Below are 25,091 nucleotides of genomic sequence, written 5' to 3'. Positions count from 1 at the left end.
ACATGCCTTATAGAAAAGATCGAAAAGAAAAAAGGAAGAATGGAGCATGCTTTGAAGTGAAATCATAGCATTACCCTTTCTCTTTGTTGTTCAAATACATTGTAAATAACTAAACTTGTGAATTATCATAACTTCTTTTTTTTTGAAGGGAAATATCATAACTTTTTATGGATTTTTCTAAAACACACCATGACTATTGATTCAAGACTACCAATGAAAGTATATCAGTTTCTCCTCTTCTTAGAATGGCATTCTCTTTAACTTCCTCTGATAGATAAACGCAATATGTAAACTTTTCCATGATACTGATGTACTTGATGCACTAGTTTACCACAGTTAGTTGACAGTTAATGCTTCAATAATTGATGGCACGCCGATCGTAACGTACAAGTCCAATAGTGTGGCATTGTTATGTGGATCTTAAGCTCATCCTCCATAAATCATCTTTGTTTTGGCAATATCCCAATCTATCTTTTTTTTTAATATGTATGTAATAATTTATAATCCCTCACTTTCAAAATATTCATTTCAATCTGGCCAATTCCCTCTTAAAAAGTTTCATATAAGAAGAACAAAAATAGATGGAAGAAATTGGAACACTATTAACTCAAAATGTGCTTTATTAACAGGTTTCAGCTTATCCGAGCTAACCCTATACCACTTATAATGAACCGCGAAAATAATCCACGTAACTAAATTTGTAATTGTATGGCCTTTAAAAATAAAAGAGTTTTGCTATTTGACGCCTTAAAATTTCTTACTAATGCCTTAAATACAATATTTGTATATTTTATATGTACACCTCCATTTCTTTTCTCTCTTCCTCCTCTTTCCCCACTTCGCCTTCCCCTCCCCCTCCCCCTTCCCCCTTCTTCCACACCACTATTAACGTCGTCGTACTGCCACCAAACCCTAGATAATAACAACCACCATGCGAAGCCCCATTATTGAAGACGTGCTGAATCAAATTCTAGTCGACGATGTTGTAATTGAAGATGAGGAGACTGGTTTTTTTTTTTAAGAATATGGAGAGGCGTCCATGGTGGACGCTCCAATGGAGGCGTCCATGGAAAAAGCTCCATCACAGGATAGATGCCTAGGCCCGTGGCGGGGGTTCCACGGCAGGCGCATGTGTTTTTTTTAAAGAACATCACATGTGTTTGTCATGGACGCCCCACTACCAACATAGACGTTCATGGTAAGTGCCTCATCCTCATGTGGAGCACCTGCTATAGACGCCTTCATACCTGGACGCTGCCCTTTTTTTATTTTTTTTGTAAATCAAAGAAATGGTTAGAATGGGGAAAACATAGGAAAGAATAAGGGTGGGGTGTGACGGTGGTGGCGGTACGGCGCGAAGCTAGTAGCGGTGCTGATGTGGCTTTAGTTGTGTGTCGGCGTCAGTGGTGATGTAGAAGAAAATGGGGAGGGGAAGTGAAGAAGGAAGGGGACATATAAGAAAAGTGATGAAAAGTATACAAACACAATATCTTATAGTATATATTTAGGGTGTAAATAAGAAATTCTAAAACGTCATTTATCAATCTAGTAAAAAAAAAATAGAGGGAGTATTTTACATTGTCACACCGTTTTATCTTTTATGCTTTTTTTGCAAAATTGAAAAAGAAAAGGCTGAACCAACAATGATCCTTCAACCTCAAATTTCTCCAATTATGAAACTAGTCCAAGTTGTAATTAAACTGAACCAGCCCAAACCTAACAACACAAAAACATCGGTCATTGAATCCCCACTAATCTGACCACACGTGTGCGCACAAAATCCAACAGTTTTTCCACTTCCACCTTTTTCAAGATCAAAATAAAATGCACTTTTTACCTTTTGGCGCCCCTTTAAACAAAATTTGCCGGGAAAATTTAAAATTTTACCCCCATAGTTTCAGCCTTTCAACCCCCAAAAAAAAAAATCCAAACTAAACAATGTGTATATAAAATTATAATCAACACCATAATCCACTGTTTTTTCATAGACAAGAAAATGCAAAGATAACAATTATATTAATTATACTCCACAGCATCCACTTTTTTTTTACAACAGAGTTAAAATCAAATTAAAGACTAGAAATAGCTCAATTTTCCTCCATTTTTTGCAGCTTCAATGGCAAACCCACCCAGAACTCGTAAACGGGTTCGGGTTCCCCGCCGAGCCCCCGATGGAAGCGCCTTTGCTAAATGGTAACATTTCTTGCAATTCATCTTTATAAAAAAAGTTACTGTTGTTTTTGTCATTCATTTTATTTTTCTGTAATGTGTTTGTTTGAATTTTTAATGTAATTTTGGGTTTGATTTTGCAGTGATGGATGTGGAATTTCTGTGGCAGTAGCATTAATGGACATGCATGAGTGTAATGTGAAGAAGGATGTAAAGAAATTTAAAGGGGTTGATTCTAAACCTTCAATTAATGAAAAGAACAACATTTCTGAGCAACCCAGATCACCTTTTATGTTTTTCATGTACTTTCTAATCTCCACTCTTTTTTTTAATTGTAAGCTTTGGCGCAATTTTTTGATTAGAAATTTAGAATTACTCAAAACTGTAGGTTTTTTTTGGGTACTTTTTCTTATTAAATGTTTGTCATTTATAGAAGGAAGTTATTGATTTTGATGTGGTTGAATTGGTTTATTATCAGGGAAAGCTATTCAGAAACTTGCAAAGATCGAGCCTTGATTGAGATTAATCGTGAAGCAGTTGAAAAATGGAAGAAGATGACCTCTGAGGTATATATTATTAAATAGTACTAATTTAGGATATGCTTTAGTGCTTGAGTATTACTGTAAGAGTAGTACTGGTGTATTACTTCGACACCTTCATTCACTTCAAGAACTGCATATTGTATTAGAATTTGGACATCACACGGTATTTGGATACTTCATTTCAAACTAAAAACTTGAAACAAAAAATTCTACAAAATAGTCGAGTAGGACACTTGAACGCCTGTATTTAAGTAGACACTTAGTTTGTGTCTGAGTAACATAAAGTAGTAGCCTAGTAGGGTGAAATATATGAAGCACAAAAAAAAACTGGACTAGAGGTTTTTGTGTTATTGGAACCTTAGTAGTCTTCGTGCTAATAAAGCATGAAAATGGCTAGCATTTGAGGTTCTTTTGTTTTGGAAACGTTATGTTTCTTGAAATCCCAATTATTTTCGTGCTTTTGGCTATGCAGGTGAAATCTCTACTTTATTTGTTGTACCTAAATGGTTAGCCTTTTAACTTAAAAGGTCTTATTTTTTTATTGTATAGGAGAAATTGCCATATGTTGTTAAGGCTCGCAAAGTGGACGAGGCTTATTCAAAAGTCCTACATCAAGAAGAAATTAAACTGTCTCAAGTAAGTTTCTGAACCAATGAAACTCTTAGTAGATGGTTTGTGATACACTGTAGTATAAAAAAAAAATCAATTCTAGTACCATAACAAAATGAAACATGACCACTAGTAGATGGTTTGTGAATTGTGAAAAAGACTAATAGAAGATTGATAAGATTAAGAAAGTTTATTGTTTAAGGTTTTTTCTTTAGTGTAGGTAATTGTTATTTCCTAGGTAAAAGAGTTATGTAGGACTTTTATGCAGCAAAGACAATAAATGGAGAGTATATTCAATAGGCTACTAATTGATGGTTAGTTTTGGTATGTTTGAGTAATTCAAGAAATAGAAGCATTTTTTGATATGCTATAATGTCCAACCTTTAATAAGTTTGTTTGATGAGATGAGTCCATGTGACAGATTTAATTTTACGAGTAAAGTTTTAATACCTCAAAACAACTTAGCATGAGATTATCCCGCCTAAACTTGTTCTTATATGAGTAATTATATGAATATTAGCTTCAATATTCATGTTGACTCTTCGTGTGGTTATTGAATTTTTATGATGATTCTAGAAGGTCCTATAAGCCAAAAGATGAAGTTCATTTGATTTTGTTACTCAGAATGAAAATAAACTTGATCAAGATGATCTCAAACCAAGAAATCTAATGAGGACAGGAGGAAATTTGACCATCTCACCTTACTAATACAACAAAGAAATCATCTGATACTAATAAGAAAACATACCATTTGTTACCCTTTATTACTGATATCAGTCCAAGAACATGTTTACTATATAGTCAATTCTTAGCATAACTTTCCCTGGGATTTTTCTGCATCACTCCCTACTTCTCAATCTTCTTAAACATGATGATATATCATGTTCATGTATGCAGGAAGGTGATGATGAAGCAGAATCGGCGAATTCCTACAAGGTTCTCCTCCATTACTCTACTTAGAACACATATCTTTCTAGTCCTGCATCTGTTTTTGTTCTTACATCTTCCATTATGTCTTCACACAGCATTATAATCGCTACGAAAACTCAGAAGATCATGATCCAGAAGACGAAGGCTGGAACAATTTGTACCTCTCTTTCCCTTTTCCTTCTTTTCCTTCTTTTCTCCACCATGTGAAGGTGACTTAACTCTTATACAGTTATATATGACTCGTGCAACAGGACATGCAAATTGCATCGAAATTGCTTCTGCGTCGAGGTGTCCTTTCGTGACCCTATGTTGGATTGGCTTAGTTGAAATGAAGAGAAGTTTAATCATGCTATTCAGATTTTTGTAAGCTTACCAACTTTCACCAAGGCAAGTCATTTTGGCTATTGTATAGTCTAGGCTATGATGTACAGGGTTTGATGTCTATATATTTTCTTGGCTAATTGATGTAGGTTTGTTGTAGTACTACTTGTATTTTGGCTATTTTGTGGGTGGATTTTGGTACAATCTTTAGCCCTTTTCAGGCATTGCACCCACTAAAAGTTTGCCAGTAGTACTCCATTTTGTACTTGATCTTGTCCTTTTAACTCTTCTAGTGAGTATTAGAAATCTATGAAGTAAATTTTATTTATTTGCCCTAATTTTTGTTAATTACATGCAACTGTGCAAGATTGCATTGCTGAAAATATGCTTATGAAGATGGCAATTGGGTTAGCTCATTTTGGAAAGCTATGTTACTCAGACACGAATTGAGTATCTACTCGCTATGGGTGTCTAAGTGTTTGACTCTGCTATTTTGTAGAAAAAAGTCAAGTTTTTAGTTTAAAATAAAGTATCCAAGTAAAGTGTCGTATCGGACACGACATGACACGATTCAACACCTTGTTTTTGAGATAAATGAAGGTGTCGGAGTAACACTATTGGAAAGGCATTGTCGGAGGCTTGGCTACGCAAGCGATTGTGTTGGGCTAGCTAGACCCGAAACCAAGGTTTAAGGCTTAGGCACCTCAGAAGCCAATAACCCATGATTTCATCATGTCATGCTTAGACTTGTAGTCTTATAATGTGTGATTTTGTTGTGCCTTTAAGTTGTCATGTTTTTCCATCCAGAAATGTAGCCTATGAATAGCACAACTCAGTACACATTACCATGTTTTCCATGTCTGCCTTGTGTGGTGTTTAAAGTCGTGATGGTTGGCATGGTCTGGTGTAATCTTTAACCCCTTAAAACTTCATGTCCATTCTTTTGTATTTAGACGAGAACTTGATTTAGCGGCTCTTTCCAAAAGTCATGAATGCAAATAAAAAAAATCTCCTAGATAAGCTTCACGTCCCGGCGGTCTTCGTAATAGAAGAGACATTTGTCGATAAGCTTGTGCTTGTTTGGAAAGATCACAATTTACAATTCTCACTCATTTCTTTCCATTTATGGATCATGAACTCAGTAGAGCAAAAAAAATTACTACATATTAAGAATTTGCAGTAAAATATATTTCCTCTGTTATGTTTTTAATGAAACATTTGTTTTCTCATGCAACTTAACGTGCTTCTTTAATCATTACTAATATCTTTAGTTGTGCACACGTAAAAAAATATAAAAAAGTTATAATTTGATAGTATGTATCGAGATGAATCTAACAAGATTCCACTCAACTACGTTTTTCATTATATAATGACAATAAATTTGAGTCAAAATTGATCAATAAATAGTGTTGTTTCACCTAGTGTTTCATTTAAAACAGAATAGAGGAAGTATATATATATTAGTTGATTCTCATAAGGTAATGCTAGTACAGTACCAACAATTTTTTCATTCAAATTGTTGATATCAAACTTTCATGCCAGAGATAAAAACACATTTCCAGTGATGAATATAGATGATTAAGTTATTCACATGAATATAGCTTACTATTTCATATATCTCCAATTTTGCACTTCAGGGGGAATTGGTGGTGGTAATCCTTCACAGCCTTGTAGCTGCAGATGCAAGAATTCTAAAATATTCATCCTTTGTGCGAGGGATGTAGTTTCAAGTTTGTGCTCTTTGACAAGAGACAAAAGGTGGTGGTGAATAATTTATCGGAATATCTCTTGGTCTTCTTCTTTTTCATTGTGTACCAATTACCATGAAACAATATACAAATGTACAATGGTTATAACAAACCAGCACAAGTTTATATCATTTCGTAACTCCTAAAAATCTAAAATCATACTTCCTCACCACTAAAATAAGTGATACACGAATAAATACACAAAAACTAAAGAGCAGAAGAAGAGGTAGAGAAAAATAAAATGAGAAACCTCATGTGATGAAAAGAGATAATTCAATACCAACAAAAAATGTTACATGTATTTAAAATTATCCAAAAAAAAGTTACATGTATTCAAAACTTTCAAAAATGTTAAATATTGAGCTTATTAGATGGAAGACATTTAGATTTTCCGACACTTGCATCTAAGCTTCCTTCCTTTTTCTAAATTAACCTAAGTACTTCAGAATCGCTCCAATTCCGAGCACTAATATGCGAGACTACAACACGTAAAACAAGGCTTTCATCATGAGCCAACTTACATGAATTAGGGTTGGTTCAAGTGGTGAGTTTTCTCATTTTCCCTAACAAAAGTTAGGATTCATTTCCTTCCACAAACATTTGCTTGAGATTTAAGGGGGTTATGGTGGTTGGGGGGTTGGAATATATGATTGTAATGGGCCTCTGGGTAGGAGCCTTGCGTGAGGACAGTCCAAAAGATTTCTTCTTACTTATTAAAGTAAAAAACATGAGCCAATGTAAGTCCTACGCAAATTAAATGTCAATATCAACATGCTATATATGCTCACCGTCTTTCTTGCCGTATATTGTAGCATTAATAGCAAGTAGGGAGATGCTTCCACATTTGCTATTATATATGACGCAATTACTATCTCAATCAACTTTTAATCATGCTTTAAGTGTCCATATTATTATATTTGTACCTTTTAAATGTTGAGTTTGACTTAATATATTTTAATGGGAATGGAAAAAAATACATATCAAATTTGGAAAACAATACCAACTCGGGGCAATGCTCGAGCCCATATACTAGTAAATCTTTAAAACATGTGTACATAGAGGCAATTTTATACAATTTTCCCAAAAAAGAATATACTTCATGATAATAAAGAATAGTTGCTTTTGTAGAAGTTGTTAGCCAAAACAAAAATTATTAAAAGAGACGGTCTAATTTTAATATAAAAGTAGACCTAGTAACTAAATGGATTAAACTAGTGACCGAAATAAATTAACCTAGTCACTATTGGGCTTTAATATTGGGCTTAGCATTGCCTAATTTTAATTTAAAAGTAGGCGGTCTCTTACAAGACAAACTCTAGCCAAAAAATATCGGAAATAGGTCCAATGAGATAACAAATCCACAAGGCCCAAGAACCCTTCAATTCTTTTTTTATCACCAATCATCATATAAAAGGGCAGAAAAAAAAAAACAAGAAGGAAAAAAATTGGAGAAAAGAAAAATGTTGAGAGGTTGAAAATAAATAAAAAGTAGAAATAAAATAAAAAAATCGACCTTAAACACGAGAATTTGTTGAGTTGTGAAGCTGTGAAAATGGAGTGTTGCAATCTTATCAGAAGTTCTGCTTTACTTCCCAAAAAACCCTCTTCTTCTTCTCTTTTATCTGACTCTCAATTTCTCACCAACCTCAAATTACCGGTGAAATTTATCATCTTTATTATCTTTATTTTTTGGGGTTTTTTAATACCTTATTTTCCTCGAATTTGTTTAATTTTGTTGAATTTTTGTTTGAATATATGAAAAACAGAGATTAAAGCGTCAGAATTTTGTTAAGAATCGGGTGCTGGTTACAAATGTTTGTGGTTTTGATGCAAATGAGCTTCCTTTTGTCCCAGAAAAGATTTTTACAGAAGAGGTGAGTTTTATTATTGTTATTATTATTGGTGTCAAATTTTCTATGTAAAATTAGGTTATAATTTTACTGGGTTTTTGTTGAAAAATTGAAAAAAAGTAAGCTTTATTGAGTTATTAGTGTCATAATTTCAGGAGGGGTTGCTGAGTATATGAAATTTGCATAATCTTAATCCTTAGTACTGTTTGATTGGGTTTATTGTAAATTACTACTTCATCCGTTCTTTTATAATTGCAACGTTTCCCTTATTTAGAAGTTTCATATTAACATTATGTGTAAATAGGGTATGTTGTAATTATTGTAGAACGGAGGAAGGTTATATTGTTGATGAAATGTATGTGTATGTATTTGTTATATTGAAGTATTATATTTGGGTTTTATTAGGCTATTGGAGCTGAATATGGAGAAGGTTTTGAGACTTTCAGACATGATGGCCCCTTAAAAGTTGATGTGGTGAGCAAACTCGTTTAAGATACTTTTGGTATCAAGGTGTTGTTCATGTGATGAATTGGTGGAATTTTTCTTATAAGGTTTTGCTAATTGCTTATATTGTTTCCTTTTGTTGTTAGGATTTTTTGAATGACAAGTTGCAAGAGGGCTTTCTTCAAAGAATACGCTACGCCATGAAACCGGATGAAGCATTTGGACTTATATTTTCTTGGGATAATGTTGTGGTAATTCCCTTTTGTTACAATTTGTTTGGTGTACTTCCTGATGTGTTTCTTATATGACCATTTATCCCTTTCGAACGAAAAAACTCTAGAGTTGGACATCATTAGTTGATTTAGTAATAGTTTTTGCATCGATTGAACTCTGATAGATTAGTTGTGGAGAGTATTTGGTTTCGGCTTTATTTGGTTTTCTAGGCTAATTTGATTGAATGATAGATGGAATTTTGGTCCTTATTTCTACTGTTTCGCTAGTCACTACTATAAGGTTTGTGAACTTTCCTTCATTCAACATTAAGGGCATGCTTGGATTGGGGCCAATTCAGTAAGGAAGTAACAAACACAGAATGAATATAAATTTAGGTTGTGGTTGATGAGATGGAAAGGGAAATAATTATTTATTATCTTCATTGGGGGGGGGGGGGGGGGGGGAGGGATACATTATCCTAGGAGATGTGGTAATTTTTTTCCCTTTTTACACCATCATTACCTGATCCTATAATGTGCATTCCTTTAACCTTTTTTTCGGTTACCCACTTAATACATTACCCCCAATCTAAGCATTACGCCATCACCCTAAGAGGAAATTTGTTTTGGTAAGTCCTGACTTTTAGAAATGGGAAATCTGGTTGATTCTTGCTAAGGCTTATGTAATTTTCATGCGAAAGTTGATGAGACAAAACCCAACATTTAATACTATTTATAATACTTCCTCTATTCTACAATAAGTGTTACTTGGGTTTGGGGGGGGGGGGGGGGAGCACAAGAACCAAGGAGAGAGAGAGAAATAAAAGGAGGGACCCATGTGATGAAGAGAGAGATAGAGAGAACTCAATGCCAAATAAGGTAACGTTGCATTTATTTTGGAACTTCCAGAAATTGTAAGTGTAACACTTATTTTGGAACGGAGGAAGTAGGTATTTATATCTCTTCTTGTTTGATTTTATGAAGTATTATCAATTAATAGAAAGTGGATCGTTTACCATGCTCCTCAGTTCAGACTTGGCCCCCTGTACATATTCAGACGTTTAATATTAAAATGAGCCACATTATTGTCTATTCGGTGGCTGCATAAAGTTGATGTTATAGGGCAGTCTATTGCTGATTCGTTGTCTTTCCAGGCAATCTGTTCCAATTCAGGATAAAGTTTCTTGAAATATGTAGCAACGTAGTTGTTCTCAGAAATCTAGCTTTAAGTGGACTTTCAATAATTTTTGTGGTCGTTTGGTTGTATATAGGAAGTAGCATTTCCTAGGAAGTTGATCCCCATGTAGTAATGTTTTCTAGGAAGTGCAGAATTGTGTCTTTAACCATGGGAAGTTCTACTTACCTAGGGGGACCTAGGTAATTAACTTCCTCCATTTTGTGCAGTTAGTATATATTTTTCAAATAGATATTTCACTATCTATTCATGTTGGATGAAGTATGATCTAACTGATACTGATAGTTTTATTTTCCTATTGTGTCCTATCTTGTGTCAACTTTTGGTGAAACTAATATGAAATGTAATATGTTTCAGGCAGATACTCGAGCATTGAAGTTGAATGCTTGGAAACAGCTTGCCTCTGAAGAGGGTATGCACAGTATTATCTAATGTGAGATACAGTATGTCACTGGTGTTGTGGTTATATGCTTGATGTTAATCTGGAACTGTTAGTGCTGAGAGAAGATGAGCTACAGCTTGCAAAGTGCTTTGGAGCGATATTTTGTTATGTTCTCTAACTGAGAACTGAGTTCTTGTCCTGTCTGCGTGGATGATCATGCTCCAAAATGATACGAAATGTCTGAGATCACCTGGGAGAACCAAAACGGTCATTGTTCTTAGTTTATCCCTGACCAAGAACGCTAAGTGCATTGTGGCTTTGCTGTCCCTTCAGTGTCTCATGTGAATAGTTACATGCTCTGACTTATTACTCCCGAACTTGTCATTCCTTTGAAGTGTCATGTCAATGATCTTTGGATGAATGGTCTTGGGAACTGATATTGCTTGTGTCTGTTGGTTTTATGCCCTCTAAGTCTCTAACCCCTCACCCCTTCCCCCTTTTCTCTCTCTCGGCATATCCTATGCCAGGTACTTCTTTTGACTAGTATGTGTTTTTGTCTGTCAAAAGTGTCAACTGAGTTCAGGTCTGTCCTCCCCCCTAGCATTGGTCCTCCCCCCCCCCCCACCAAAAAAAAAAAAAAAAAGTGAACGAAAGAATAGTCTAATGCTATGTTTGGGAATAAGCATTTCATTTCTAAATGTGAATTTGGGCCAAATGACATGTTTGGGAAATCCAGAAATTTGGAATTGGAATTGGTCCAATTCCAACCTTTATAATAATAGCCCAATTTTAAGAATTCTCAAATTCCATGTGAAAGGGTGTCATTTGCAAATTCTAAACCCTAACTATTTTCTACTTTCCTCTTTAAGTGTTCAAAATATTCCTAACTTTCTCTCTCCTCAATTATAAACCTAGTTTTCTCTCCTCCATTAATGAATCTCTTAGCTTTCTTTTCCTCCATTAATGAATCTCTTAACTTTCTTTTCCTCCATTGATGAATCTCTAGCTTTTAACTATTCAATCTCCTCTCTCTAAATTCTATGGTAAGCCAAACAATGAAGATGGATTTGAAATCCTAAATTTGAAATTCTTAAGTTTACCAAACAATGAATTTGATTTTAAATTCCATGATTTGAGAATACAAATTTCAAATGAATCATTTCAAATGAAATGTTCATTCCCAAACACTACCTAATAGAATTTGTAAACAGTTTAAGAATAAGTTAGAGTGATTCACCTCTGCTAGAATGCTAGCAGTACAGCGAAAGGTAAAACAAAAATAGCATCATTATCTTTCTCCTCATGTTCCACATTTGGTCCAATTTGAGTCACAAGTCCATGTCCTTTATAACCACGTTTTTGTTATTACTGGGGAATTGAGCTCTACATTATAAGGTTGACTTTAGCGTCTATGTGCCAAATATGTTTCTAATGAATGTATCTAGGCTTTCTTGTGGTGTAGATTGAATGATTGATCCCATGGGAATTAAAATACCACCATCTTTTATTTTTTATTTTAGTTTATTGGCAGATGATCTTCCCCCTTCCTCTGTGAACTGCTGTTGGAAGGGTGTGGTAGATCTGTATGGGGTTGGTACATCAGTCAGAGTCAGTGAAAATTTTAAGATTACGAATATGTATCAGTGCATCTTTTTAGATTAAGTTTCTCTAGCTGATCAAAGTATAAAATTAGCTTTATACTATTCAAAATTTGACCCTTTTGTCCCGTGTTTTACTTCTTTACAGGAAAAGAAATACCCGAGGATGCTAATACTCAAAGACTGATTCTTTCCACAGGTCCTGATCATGTGCTGAATAAGGTTGAGAAATATAGTAAAAATAAATTCTCTATATTGATCTTTACTCATGATGGACTTGTAAGGAGCTCGATATTGTTTTGTTAGTATCTCCGAAAAATATTTTTTTCAAGTCGATCTCTGAATTAGTAGCCCTCGACATAAGTTAGGGATTGTTTGTTGTCATATGACTTCAAAAATTGGGAATTGGCATTGATACCAAACGGGCTCTAGATTGTTAGTTTCTTGTTAATGAGAGACTAGTTTCTGTCTTTTAGTTTTTTTTTTGCAGACAGCATGTTTATCGTCAAGCCCTTCCCTTAGTGGATCCTACTATATTTTTGTCCTTTTTTTGTCATTGAACTAGTTGAAGTATATTATTGAACCATAAAGATGCATACACCCTAGCAATTTTGGTGTCCCTGAAACATTTGGGATTCTGGACATTAAAATTGCAGATGAAGTCATTAAAGTACCACCTTGGATCCGAAATTTTTGAATCTTTTTTCTTTTTCATTTTGATATAAATAGACAAATCTTGAAACTGAGGTTTCCACAACATACTGAAAATGGGTATTCCTCACAAGCGCGTGTCCCAAAAGTTTGAAAAAGGATCTTGTGCTGCACAACGGTGTTCTGCTTATGTACTCCTTTGGCATTTGAATTTGGTGGTTCAGGAGGGGCGGAGATGCTGTTTCCCTTTTAACTTTTTGTGCTACATGTGAATATTTTATCTGATTAAGAAATCAAGCTCTAGATTGAAGGAAGAAAATTTTGCTATGAGGATGCTATCATGGCTCATTGCTGTCTTTTTTTAATGTTCAATGTGATATGTTTATTCACCTGGGGTGGATGGATGAAATACAAATTCTTCCAATATTTTCTTGGAGAATCCAGTTTCTGTTCTGATTGATGTCTAAGCTGTGCCCTAACATTCTGAAACTTTCCAGATTTTACAGTGGAAGAAATCAGAAGCTGATGTAGATCTGTTAAAGCAGCGGCTTTCTCAAGTGTACTATGAAAATCTCCTCAAGATTGATAGACCTTTGGAAGGTTTGGAAGAATGGCTGGAGGCAGTGTCAACTGCTCGTATACCTTGTGCAGTTGTTTCAAGTCTTGACAGAAGAAACATGGTTGAAGCTCTGGAAAGGATGGGAATCAAGGAATACTTCCAGGTACCTGCTTGTTTTTATTGTAATTATTGTATTCTAATCATGAACATCATCATTATCTCTCTCCTCATGTTCCATATTTAGTGGCATCTTTCTTTTTAATTTTTCTCAGCAGCTGCACTAGCCATCTAAATACACATATCTAACTGATAGCTTTTCGGCATTGCAGGCCATAGTGAGTGAAGAAGATGGCATGGAGGCAATTGCCCATAGATTTCTCTCTGCTGCTATGAAGGTCGGAATTCTTTGTAAAGTATCTTTTGTCTGCTTACTCTTCAAATCTTGTTAAAAACTGAACTCCAAATTATGGCTTCTACTGTGGTATGGTAAAATGAAAAAGGTTATATGGCTAGCTAAAGAGAGCAAAGGAGCGCCCACATTACTGAATCTACAGAATGTCTCTCTCTCAGTCTCTTGTTAGATTTTTAAGAAGTTAGATATATAGCATTTTCCTGGCGAAATACAACAAAATTGCTCTCTCCCTTCTCTACTTCTAGCTCTTAGTGGCCTTTCTTTGAGGACTGAATACAATGTCCTGGTTCTCATTAGATGAATTCTTCACCTTTCGAGATTGTGTTGGGTCCTTTTTCACCTTTTATAAGTTACAACAGTAGTTTACTTTACTATGGCAAGATCCAACTATGTTATAAGATATCACTTATGATAATGAAGAACCTCCTTGCGCAAATTATAATTTTTAGTTTTTGTGATTTCATCTGCTGTTTATTTGCTTGCAGTTGGATAGGAAACCGTCGAAGTGTGTGGTCTTCGAGGATGACCCAAGAGGTGTAACCGCTGCTCATAACTGCACAATGATGGCTGTAGCTCTAATTGGTGCTCACCGTGCGTAAGTATCATGAAAACTGACATTCACTCTGATCTTAGTTTTAATCCTATGAACGGGCTGTGAGTTTTCAGCATTTAAGTACTAGTCATCAGATGAACATAATCAAATTGCTGCATTTAGCATAAATATGATGCTATCTAATTTTTTGTAAACTACTGGTTTGGAAGCTAAGGCTTGTCAGTTATCTTTTTTTTTTCTTTTCCAGTTTTCAGTTTTTATTTAAAACCAAAAAACAGCAGAAAGAGTAGTATCCACTTTTTTTTTTTTTTTTTTGGTGAACAATGGAACTAGATAAACTTAAATAGCGTTATTACAATCCGAGATGTAAGAAATCATGCAAAAACTAGGAGGGTGGGGCAAACAATTAGTTATGTTCATGCAATCATCTAGTCTACGCGCTTCTTTAGCTAGTGCGTCTGCCGTCTTGTTATACCTTCTTGGGGTATGCCTAATCTCCACTTCATGGATTCTTCGGAAAAGCTCCCTGCACTCATTTACAATATTGGTAAACATGTTAAGATCTCCCCCCTCCTTTGTAAGGAGTTGGGTGGCATATAAGCAATCTGAATATACAATACATTTGTGAATATTATTATTGTGGTCAGTTTTCACCAAAGCATTACAAGTTTCAGAGTTGTAAAACCAACAAGTAGAAACTGACAGTCATACCGAACAGGCCTCAACCTAGTTGGAAAGGCTAGGGTCTATGGATAATATTCCCACCTTATGGTATTAGACATGTTTGTCGTGCTGGATACAAGTCTAAGGGATCAGGTTGTTTGTTGTTTGCAGGTATGACTTGGTGCAGGCTGATCTTGCAGTGGCCAGCTTCAACGAGCTATCGGTTATAAATCTCCGGAGATTATTTGCACATAAGGGTTCTAACTTCATGGATTTGCAGAAGCAGATCGCAGAAAAGAGTCCCTCAAAAAGGAGGCTTACTACTGATACCATTTTTTGAGTAATCACTAATTAGATTATGTTTAAATCTTCTGTAGTGTTCCAAGATGCATATGATCTCTCTTCACCCTTCTCTCATTTAATGTTTGTATATACTTTGTTCAATGTACATTACACAGTTTAGCAATGTAGTCCCATATAATTCGTAACGTTCCTTCCTAAGACTGTTCTGATCTTCTCTGCTGGCTTCCGAATATGGCATTTTTGCATTTTTGGGGCATGAGACTGTTTTGATTATATTTCCTTTTCCACTAAATTTTTGCAAGTCTGTCATATAATGAGGCTGGTTGGAAAAAGAGAAGGTAAATTTGGCAAAAATGGATTCAACTTGAAATGGGGTTGATATTATAGAGAAAGGAATTCAATTTTTGCTTTCTCTCAATTGAAGTTAAAATCATCTATGATAAACTAAAGTGGGCCAACTAACGAGAATATGGTAGTGTAATTTGATTATAAGTGGTATTGCAACAACCAATGAAAAACCTTCTAACTGGATAAGATGAGATCTCCACCCATGAGTCATAACTCATAACATCATGAAGGGTATTGTTAAACATCGCCCATAAATTACTTAAAATTGCCCAAAATATATTTTTATAGCCCAATTTACCCTTTCCTCTTTTCTACACTACCCACCACCCCCACCACCACCAACCTTCTGCCATTTCACCTTCTCTTTTCCCACCACCCCACCACCACGTACCTGCCCACTATTACCGTCGCCGCACAATCAATCCTCCAAACTAAACAGAATTCTCTTTGAGTTCAATAGCAGAAAAGAATTCCTTTTGTTCGTGTAATTGGAGCTCTAATTGAGTTTCCAGAATTCTCTCCTCTTCGTTCGCCATTGTTGGAGCTTCGCGAAGCCGTGGTGCCACGACTACGTAGCCACCTCGCACACCGCAGCCAGCGAATTTTTTTTAAATTGTAGAACGTCCCGACAGGACGTTCAGCCCATGGGGCGATCGTCCGGCCAGGACGTTCAGCCCATGAGGCGATCGCCCGCCCAAGACAATCAGCCCATGGGGCGAACGTCCTGGCCGGACGTTCACCCCATGGGCTGATCGTCCTGGGCGGAAGATCGCCCCATGGGCTGAACGTCCTGCCAGGACGTTCTACAATTAAAAAAAAAATCGAGCAGTGTGCGAGGTGGTTGCGACGTCACGCTGGGTGAGGGTGGTGGTACGTAAACAGTGAAGGAGAGAGAGAGAGGGGTAATTTCAGTGGAGGAGTGAGTTGCGTGGGTGGTGGTGGTGGAAGGCAGGAGGTGGAGTGGATGGTGTTGATTTAAGAAAAAAATAAAGAAGGTTATAAATGTAATTTCATTATTTTTTTTGGGCGATTTTAAGTAATTGTTGGGCGACGTATAGAAGTTCAGCATCATGAATTCATGATATGATACACCCCTTGATCATTCCCCCTCTCTTGGCCTTTTCTTCGTTTGGAAAGTGTAGATAATACAAAATTTGTTCAGTTCACAAACCAGGTTAATAAGTTAAGTTGTTATTCTTATTCCTATTGTGAGAAAATTATAGGATTAATTACTGATTTCAACCATGTAAAATTAGTAAGTCTTGTATAAGACCGTCTTACTATAAAAGTTTACATCACTTTGTTCCATAATATGGTCACTTTGTAAGCTAAAATTGTCACTCTAGAAGTTAATTTAAGCATAGAGCTAAAATTATCACTCTACAAGGGCAAAATTCTATATCCGAGTGCAGATCAAGTGAAAAAATCTAAAATAAAGATGAATCAATGACCCTGAGAAGTATATAAAATACACTATTAAAATTTCCTATTTCTTTTTAATTGCAACACTTTGACTTTTATATTATTCACGCACCTCACTTTGATCGTATTTTAAAAACAAAATTATCATATAAAATGTTGTTGGGTTTGTTTTAATAATTATTTCCATAATATCAACTTTTCATAACATTTACAAATAGATAATTAGATACACTAATGGTCAAAGTTGTACGTTGGCAAACATAAAAATCAAATTGTTGCACTTATTTAGACATGGAGATTAGTATCAATCATCCTAAACTCAAAACAAGAAAAAATTTAATATCTTTATTATTTTGGTCAATATCCATATTCCAGATGAATTACTTAATGTCCAAATGCTCATGATTTGGTCCTAAACGGGTCGGGTTATCCACCTATATACAATATCCAAACAAATAATAATCTGGATGTAAAAGAATTACGTTATCTCTCCGGATTTGGTAATAATCCAGCTGTTTCTTTTACCTTATCTCTCCGGATTTTCCCTTCAAAATCAACAAAAACACACACTTTTCCAACAAAACTCAAGATCAAAGAAATGAATTGAATCTTCAAACCCAGAAAAATTTCTCAATTAATTTGAAGAATATATAACAAGTAAGAAGAAAAATGTCGTGCATTTATGGTGGAAGTTGTACTGTATCTTCATTCTCTGCTCATTCCATTTCCCATTCAAGACTTTCATCTTCATCAAATTCTAGACCTTTTTCAATTCAATGTTCTACTGGAGGTATAAATTTTCAATCTTTGATGTCAGTTGTATACTTTTTTTGACATAATTTGGGCAATAATTGCATTTTTGTGTACTATTTTTTAGCTGAATTTGTGGGTAATTGTTATAATTTTCTGGGTTAGTTATAAATTATGGGCATTGATGATATATTTGCGGAATTATGCTTTTGTAATGAATTTTGGCATGTTTTTTTTATTGATTAATTTTTCTAGGTTTAGTAGCAGAGTCAAAGGGTACAAGTACTGCTGAACCCTTGTTGTTAAATGCTGTGAAAGGGTTGGATGTTGAAAGACCTCCAGTTTGGTTGATGAGGCAAGCTGGGAGATACATGAAGGCAGGTTTATAATCATACCCTTTTTAGTGGTTTGTTCTTTTGTTCTTACTAGTAGTTGTTTCTGTTTGATTGATTTTGGGTTGTCGTGGAATCGTCGTTGTGATTATTGTAGTTATTTTCAATAGATTGGATCTGGAATTGTTGATTTTAAAGTCATGTGTGTAAGTTTGTGGTTGCATTGGAGTTCTGTGTTTTTCAGTTTTTTATGCAATCAAGTTACACATGAAATTTAGTTAGAATGGGACTCTAGCATGACATTCATGGAATTTCGATGTCTAGGTCTAATGTTGGATTAGTGTTGTATGTTTTATAACATGTAGTATATACATTTTATAATGCTAGACGTCTGCAAATGATAGGGCTTGGAAATTAGAGTGATAAAGATTGATACAGGTTAGCAATAACAATCTTCGTCAGAGATGTGGTTTAGATTATCGCTTGTGGAATGATAAGTGTAATATAGTATATAAGTAAAAGAAGCAATTTGAATTAGCATCCTTTCAGATGCTCTCATGCATAAGAAGGTCAAAGGCAGTAGAGTGGAGTTATTGGAGTAGGGTTCTTTCAAAAACATGATGACACCAGATCATTGTTTTGTAATTGAATCTTCCGAGTTTCTTCTTGTCGTATCAGTAAAATTTGTGGCTTACTGCTGTTCAAAACTAAAATAAGAGGGATTTCATTCAGAGACTGACAGTGTGTTTGCATCTGGGTATATAGTATTTCATTATCAACTGCTCCCTCCTTATGGGGATTATTGTCACATCGTCCAAGCTATCATTATTATGGGTATGCCATGATTTCACAAATTTACTTTTCATACTATTAGTATATATCTATCATCCCTTAGTCACTTAATTTAAGTAAGGTTATATTAAGAATTCCATTACTATTGTAGGAAAGGTGATAACTTTTCTTTTAACATATTAACATACAATGTTATTCACTTATTCTTCATTATATTGCAAGGAAGAACTAAGTTTTCTTCTTCCCAACTATTTTGATCCACTTATTCTCCATTATAATTGTACGTCATAAGCAGACATTGTTGTATTGTAAACTCGATAATGAAGACTCTATGGACTAAATGAACTATGAAAAAACATCAGAAGACAAATCTATTAACTGAATTTTGACTACTTGTTACATGTCATCTCCTCAAGTTATGTGATGTTGCTTTATTTTCTGGTTATCTCATGTATACCAAATGCATGACTATGCTTCGTTCTTGATTTGTTTTTTCAGAGTTACCAAGTTCTCTGTGAGAAGTATCCTTCATTCCGTCAAAGATCAGAAAATGTTGATCTTGTTGTTGAAATATCCTTGCAACCATGGAAAGTTTTCAAACCTGATGGAGTAAGTTCCTGCTAATATCAGTGTCAAGCTTCCTCACCTACTCATCTAGGCATCTCTGTCACTTTCTAAAAGCTTTTTCCAAGCAATATTCTGAAAACCTAATGCAGCTATGCTAGTATTCTGATGAGTGATGCCTAATGTGCTGTGTTGACAGGTTATATTGTTTTCAGACATTTTAACCCCACTCGCTGGAATGAACATACCTTTTGACATAGTGAAAGGAAAGGGTCCGATTATATTTGATCCTCTACGCACCCAGAAAGATGTTGATCAGGTTAGGGAGTTTGACCCTGAGGAGTCAGTTCCATATGTTGGGGAAGCCTTAACAATTTTGCGAAAAGAGGCAAGTGTGTTCCCTCATTGCTTTGTTCACTTACTTTTGCGTTTTATAACATATTATTGTTCTTATCATAAACATTGTAACCCAATAACAACGTTTGTGTGGTAACTCATGAGTATACAACCTTTTAATACATGTGGGAAAAAACAAAATTTCTTACAAAGTGCATTAGCTTTGTGGATAATACTTTTTGTGTAGGTCTACACCTTATCATATTCTGAAAAATTTGGAAAGAATTCCTTTGAAGGCTTGTTGAAGCAACCTCAATGTCCAATATACACTTAAAGATAGACTTGCTATTTCTTATTGGATGTTGGTGTACCTTCGGTTGTCGGAGACTTGGAGTTATATTAGTATGCCTTATTATAGCTCTCGTCTACACTCATCATTATGACTCCCTCAGTTCGGAAGTAATTTATCACTGGGATAGTGTAATTCGAACTAGTAAGGTAACAATTGGAATCCAGACAGAGCGAGTTAGTTGTAACTTGTAACCTGAACTACAACTACTCCCTCCACACCTCCCCAGGTACGGAACTTTAGAAAGCTTATAACCTGGACAGTAGTAAGGAAATTGTGAATTATGTAACATAAAAAGAATACTGACTTTTCACCTATGTTGATATAGTGATATGTATTACTCACATGGAAAGCTTCATTGTCCAGCCTATTCAATTGGAGATTATGGAGAACCTAACTTGCTTGTGAAATATGTTCAGTATATAAAATTAGTTAGCTCAGCCCTGGAGCTCTTAGAAACTTAATTGGAGACATGTTTACCTACTGACATGCAAACTTATTGACATGTAGTGCTGACATAAAAATGAATGCTGTGTTGCCCCGTTAATGAATGTAAACAATTACAAGCATATTCATTCGCAAATTTACATCTCAGGTGAACAATGAGGCCGCAGTTCTCGGTTTTGTTGGTGCTCCTTTTACCCTAGCATCATATGTAGTTGAAGGTGGTTCATCAAAGCACTTCAGCAAAATTAAGAGACTGGCTTTTTCTGAACCTAAGGTAATCTAAGTATGCATTGCAAATTAGCTGGCTGTATTAAGGACAAGGCATAAAATTCTTGTTGTCTGACCATCAGTGTGCTACTGCTATAGGTTCTGCATGCTCTTCTTCAAAAATTCGCAACATCTATGGCAAAGTATGTCAAGTATCAAGCTGATAATGGTGCACAGGCTGTTCAGATCTTTGATTCATGGGCAACTGAGCTCAGTCCAGTTGACTTTGAAGAGTTCAGTTTACCATACTTGAAGCAGATAGTTGATTCTGTGAAGCAAACCCATCCAAATCTACCTATTATACTCTATGCTAGCGGCTCAGGTGGTTTGTTAGAGAGACTGCCCTTAACAGGTGTTGATGTTGTGAGCTTGGATTGGACAGTAGACATGGCGGAAGGTAGGAGGCGATTAGGATCTGACATTGCAGTTCAGGGCAATGTCGACCCGGGTGTGCTTTTTGGCTCGAAAGAATTCATAACAAGCCGGATAATGGATACTGTGAAGAAAGCTGGGAGAGGAAAACACATTCTAAATCTCGGTCATGGGATTGTTGTAGGTACACCGGAGGAGAATGTCGCTCATTTTTTCGAGGTTGCCAAGGGTATTAGATATTGATTGCCAGGGTAACCCTTTTGAGTAATTATTCTTTCATCTCTGCTGAGCAAGTATACCACTTAAATGAGTTTATGTAATATTTGTGTGCACGATTGAAGATTTTGTATAATTTTTGACAGTCATAAATCATAATTATGATAATATCTCTGGCCTAAATATCAGCCATTTGAAACATGCACTTGTTATTGGACTATTACATGAATGGTCACTTGGCCTTTTATAAATTCTTCTTGTTCGTGATTGCATGCCAGGCCTAAGAAACTTGGTCCTTCAAGAGACTCTATACTGTACTGAAGCAATAAGCCCGGGGACATTTGAAATGCTTCCTCCATTTTTTTTACATGTTATACTTTTACTTTTCAAGCATGAAAATGCAAAATCTTGAAGACATATATCTCTAATTTTTTATTTGAAAAAATTATAAAAAGTACCTATTAAAAAAATACATTAACACATAATGTTAATGCTAGTGGTAAGGATCGAACCCCTAACCTCAGGGGCCAAGGTTTAGGGCCAAGGGAGAACACTCTACCCACTTGAGCTAACTCCTATCCTTATCCCACATGACTATATCTTTATTCACGTATAAATTTGCAAACGTGATCAAAATGAAATTTGTGAGTAGTGTAAAGTGCCAAGGTGTAACATGTAAAAAAAAAAAAAAAGTATAATGAATCATTTACAATTTAAACAATATATGTAACGATACTGCCTAGGTATTCTTTGAATTTCTTATAGAGTTATAGGTACTTGAATATGGACAAAACTTATGGCCGATTGAAGATTTAGCTGGACGATGAGCAGTTGTATGGGGATTTTTAAAACTGTAATTGCATAATTTCAGCTAAATGTATTGTCACTCACTCACTCTTTTGAATAAGAGTTAGCCTTGTATTAAGTGGATTTATAATGAGAATTTTTACGGGTTATGATATAAATTTTATGTGAAGTTATGAACAAATTTAGAGGTTAAATCTCACTCATATCTTTATAAATATATTAAAAGGTGTTCCTAAACAAGAAACGGTATTATGTGGCGCTCTCTCGAGAGAAGTTTTAACTTATGTAATTCATGTACAATAAAAAAAAAATAGAAATTGCATGACATAGATCCCATCACCTCAAGTTCATATACTAAAGTTTTAACCACTAGACCAAGTTGTATTTTGTGTTATCATTTTAATTACCCGTGACATAGCCCAAACCTAAAAATTAGTTGTCCTATAAAATAAGTGTGCCTTAATTAGACATTTGACTTTACTTTTCATTAATAAAACGATTAATAAGGGTTTATTTTTCATTTTTAAATAACAAATTTTATCTAAGGAAGCACAATACATGACTTTATTTTTTGATTTTTTTTTTTATAAAAGTAAGTGAAATTTCGTGGAAATAAGTTAGATGTAGGATTATACATGCCTTATTGAATCAGATCTGAATAAGTCTAATTAAGTTCAACCTAATAAATGTTCCTATCAAAAAAAAACATGGTATTTGGATTTAAATCTAAGGTAGATTTTCCCATTCAAATAGACATAAGTGTCAAACTTGATGTAGGTTGAGTTCGTCTATGAAATGACATTTACAGATTTGAATGATTTCTAAAATAATTTATGTCCTTGTTGTACATACATATTAAATGTAACATTCTTAAGAGCATATGCTACTATCACTTTTTGTATAGTGTTTTGAATAAAAGTAAAGCAACTAGAGAAGATATTTTTATCAATCACCCAATTAGAGGGAGAGATCTCACTTTCTTCACCTAATTGTGATGCTAAAGCTAATCAATACGAAATGTCAACTAAAAAATAAAGAAAAGAAGCCAAAATTGAAAATGAATGATCAGTAACATTACAATATGAGGAAGATACATGGCATCTCATCAACTTCCTTCTTCTTTCTTTCCCAAGTCTTTGTCTCACATTTTTTTTTACCATTTCTTATATTCAAACAAAGTAAGCTGTCCAAAATTAATGACACTTCGAAACATCAAAAAATTATTAAAAGAGATAATTTTAATATAAAAGTAGACCTAGTAACTAAATATATTAAACTAGTTATCGAAAGAATTTAATCTAGTCACTATTAGGCTAGTTTTCTTTTTAATGTTATTTGGCTTACCATTGCCTAATTTTAATTTAAAAGTAGGCGGTCCCTTACAAAACAAACTCTTGAAATATTGAGCACCAAGGTCCCATTCTATTAAACTGATCTGACTTGAACTAAATTGAACTGGACTGAACTGAACTGAATTTGGAGAAATTGAAATTGTAGAGAAAAACTGAACTGAACTGGAAATATGTCCAAAAAAACATGGCCCAAATATCGTCAAGGTCTTAACTTTATTCTTTTAAAATAGACTAATGATGTCTCCATCTAAAATAAACAATCATCTCAAAAAAAAATCTAAAATAAAACCTTAAATTGAAACAAGAAATATTTTTTTAAGGGCATAAACCATTAATTTGAGCACTTAAGTTGATCGGGTTTTATGATTTTATACTTGATATATTATTGTAATTAAATTTGCAATTGACCAATAATCCAATATGGGTGCAATATATTAAAGCAAGCAACTTTGAACGACTGTGATGGCGCCACTTTCCTCACTCTACTCCAATAGATGTGTCTCCTCCCAAGATGATGAATTAATCAATCATTAGCATCTTTCAAGTAGACGGTCTAATCATTCACCCTAACAACCCAAAATACAAAAAACAAAAAGAATTTTTAATTAATTGATCTTAATCACTAGTATCACTTATGTACTACTCTCCCACATAAACACGGTATATGCAGGTGTACGGTACAATTTATAAGTAAATAAATAATCATTAATGTACAATACATTTGGGTGTATAATATAAATTGTGAGTACACTCCGTTAAAGAACAAAATAAGCAATTGACATGACGACTTAAGGAAATATGTCATGAGAATTGAGATGGGTCTTTTTATTTATTTTTTGGGAAATTTTATATGGTGACCCTCAACTTTTTAAAATTCTATTTGGTAGACAACTTTTATCTTTCCTCTATTTGGTAACCCTTTACTTTATTTTTTGTATTTTCTTTGACCTTATTACATTTTTAAATTATTTTTTAAATAAAAATTTATCTTTTTAATTACAAAAAACTGATTATAAAATGAAAAAAAAAAGGCAAACCCTCACCCCACCCTGTTTCCGGCGCTCCTTCCCTGTTTCCGGCGCCCCCTCCCCTTCCCTTCTCCATTTCCGGCGCTCCTTCCCTGTTTCCGGCGCCCCCTCCCCTTGCCTTCTCCATTTCCGACCTCGGCCACCCTAACTCCCTACCCCGTCCCCAATTTTGACCCCTTCCCGCACCTCCATCCTTTCCGCTTTTCCTGTAGGTTAAGGTTTCAGGGAAATGGGTTTCGTGGAGGGGGCGCCGAAAACATGAAGGGGAGAGGAGGGGGCGCTGGAAATAGGGAAGGGGCGCCGGAAATGGAGAAGGGAAGGGGAGGGGTCGCCGGAAATATGGAGGGGTGCCGTAAATGGAGAAGGGAAGGGGAGGGTTAGCGGAAATCGGCAACGGGGAGGGGTGGCCGAAATCGGCAATGGGGATGGGGGCTGAAATTGAGAACGGGAAGGGGAAAGTTGTGCGGAGAGTTGTGGGTGGTGGTGCTGGTTGGAGGTGGCGGTGCTGGCAGGGGGTGGGTTGCGGTGGTTGCAGGTTGTGGGGTGGGGTGGGGGTCGTAGCAAGAGG

General features: G+C 35.2%; 3 protein-coding genes across 4 annotated transcripts; all 3 read left to right on the top strand.

The window, feature by feature from the left end:
• The first annotated feature begins 1,560 nt into the window (after positions 1-1,560).
• On the top strand, positions 1,561-4,909 carry LOC104908405 (high mobility group B protein 2). The gene is made up of 7 exons (XM_010697527.3): positions 1,561-2,193; positions 2,313-2,471; positions 2,648-2,735; positions 3,261-3,347; positions 4,218-4,256; positions 4,346-4,407; positions 4,502-4,909. Exons 1-7 carry the CDS (start codon positions 2,117-2,119, stop codon positions 4,575-4,577), a joined length of 588 nt encoding a protein of 195 aa, XP_010695829.2. The 5' UTR covers positions 1,561-2,116; the 3' UTR covers positions 4,578-4,909.
• Positions 4,910-7,738: 2,829 nt separating this feature from the next.
• On the top strand, positions 7,739-15,326 carry LOC104908416 (uncharacterized). 2 transcript variants are annotated; one of them, XM_010697536.3, is made up of 10 exons: positions 7,741-7,976; positions 8,086-8,193; positions 8,575-8,643; positions 8,760-8,864; positions 10,378-10,432; positions 12,149-12,222; positions 13,149-13,373; positions 13,540-13,605; positions 14,108-14,217; positions 15,010-15,326. In XM_010697536.3, exons 1-10 carry the CDS (start codon positions 7,872-7,874, stop codon positions 15,176-15,178), a joined length of 1,086 nt encoding a protein of 361 aa, XP_010695838.2. In that variant the 5' UTR covers positions 7,741-7,871; the 3' UTR covers positions 15,179-15,326. The 2 variants fall into 2 exon arrangements, with proteins under 2 accessions (XP_048495241.1, XP_010695838.2); XM_048639284.2 differs by lacking the exon at positions 8,086-8,193 and having other exon boundaries at positions 7,739-7,976.
• Positions 15,327-17,388: 2,062 nt separating this feature from the next.
• Positions 17,389-21,535, top strand: LOC104908426 (uroporphyrinogen decarboxylase). The gene is made up of 6 exons (XM_010697544.4): positions 17,389-17,701; positions 17,917-18,038; positions 19,284-19,394; positions 19,549-19,737; positions 20,630-20,755; positions 20,848-21,535. The coding sequence occupies exons 1-6, from the start codon at positions 17,581-17,583 to the stop codon at positions 21,361-21,363; spliced, it is 1,185 nt and encodes a 394-aa protein (XP_010695846.2). The 5' UTR covers positions 17,389-17,580; the 3' UTR covers positions 21,364-21,535.
• The last annotated feature ends 3,556 nt before the right edge of the window (positions 21,536-25,091 follow it).

Source organism: Beta vulgaris, chromosome 2 (assembly GCF_026745355.1).
Source record: "Beta vulgaris subsp. vulgaris cultivar EL10 chromosome 2, EL10.2, whole genome shotgun sequence".
NCBI classification, from domain to species: Eukaryota; Viridiplantae; Streptophyta; class Magnoliopsida; order Caryophyllales; family Amaranthaceae; genus Beta; species Beta vulgaris.
This window is presented reverse-complemented; position numbering and strand designations above follow the sequence as displayed.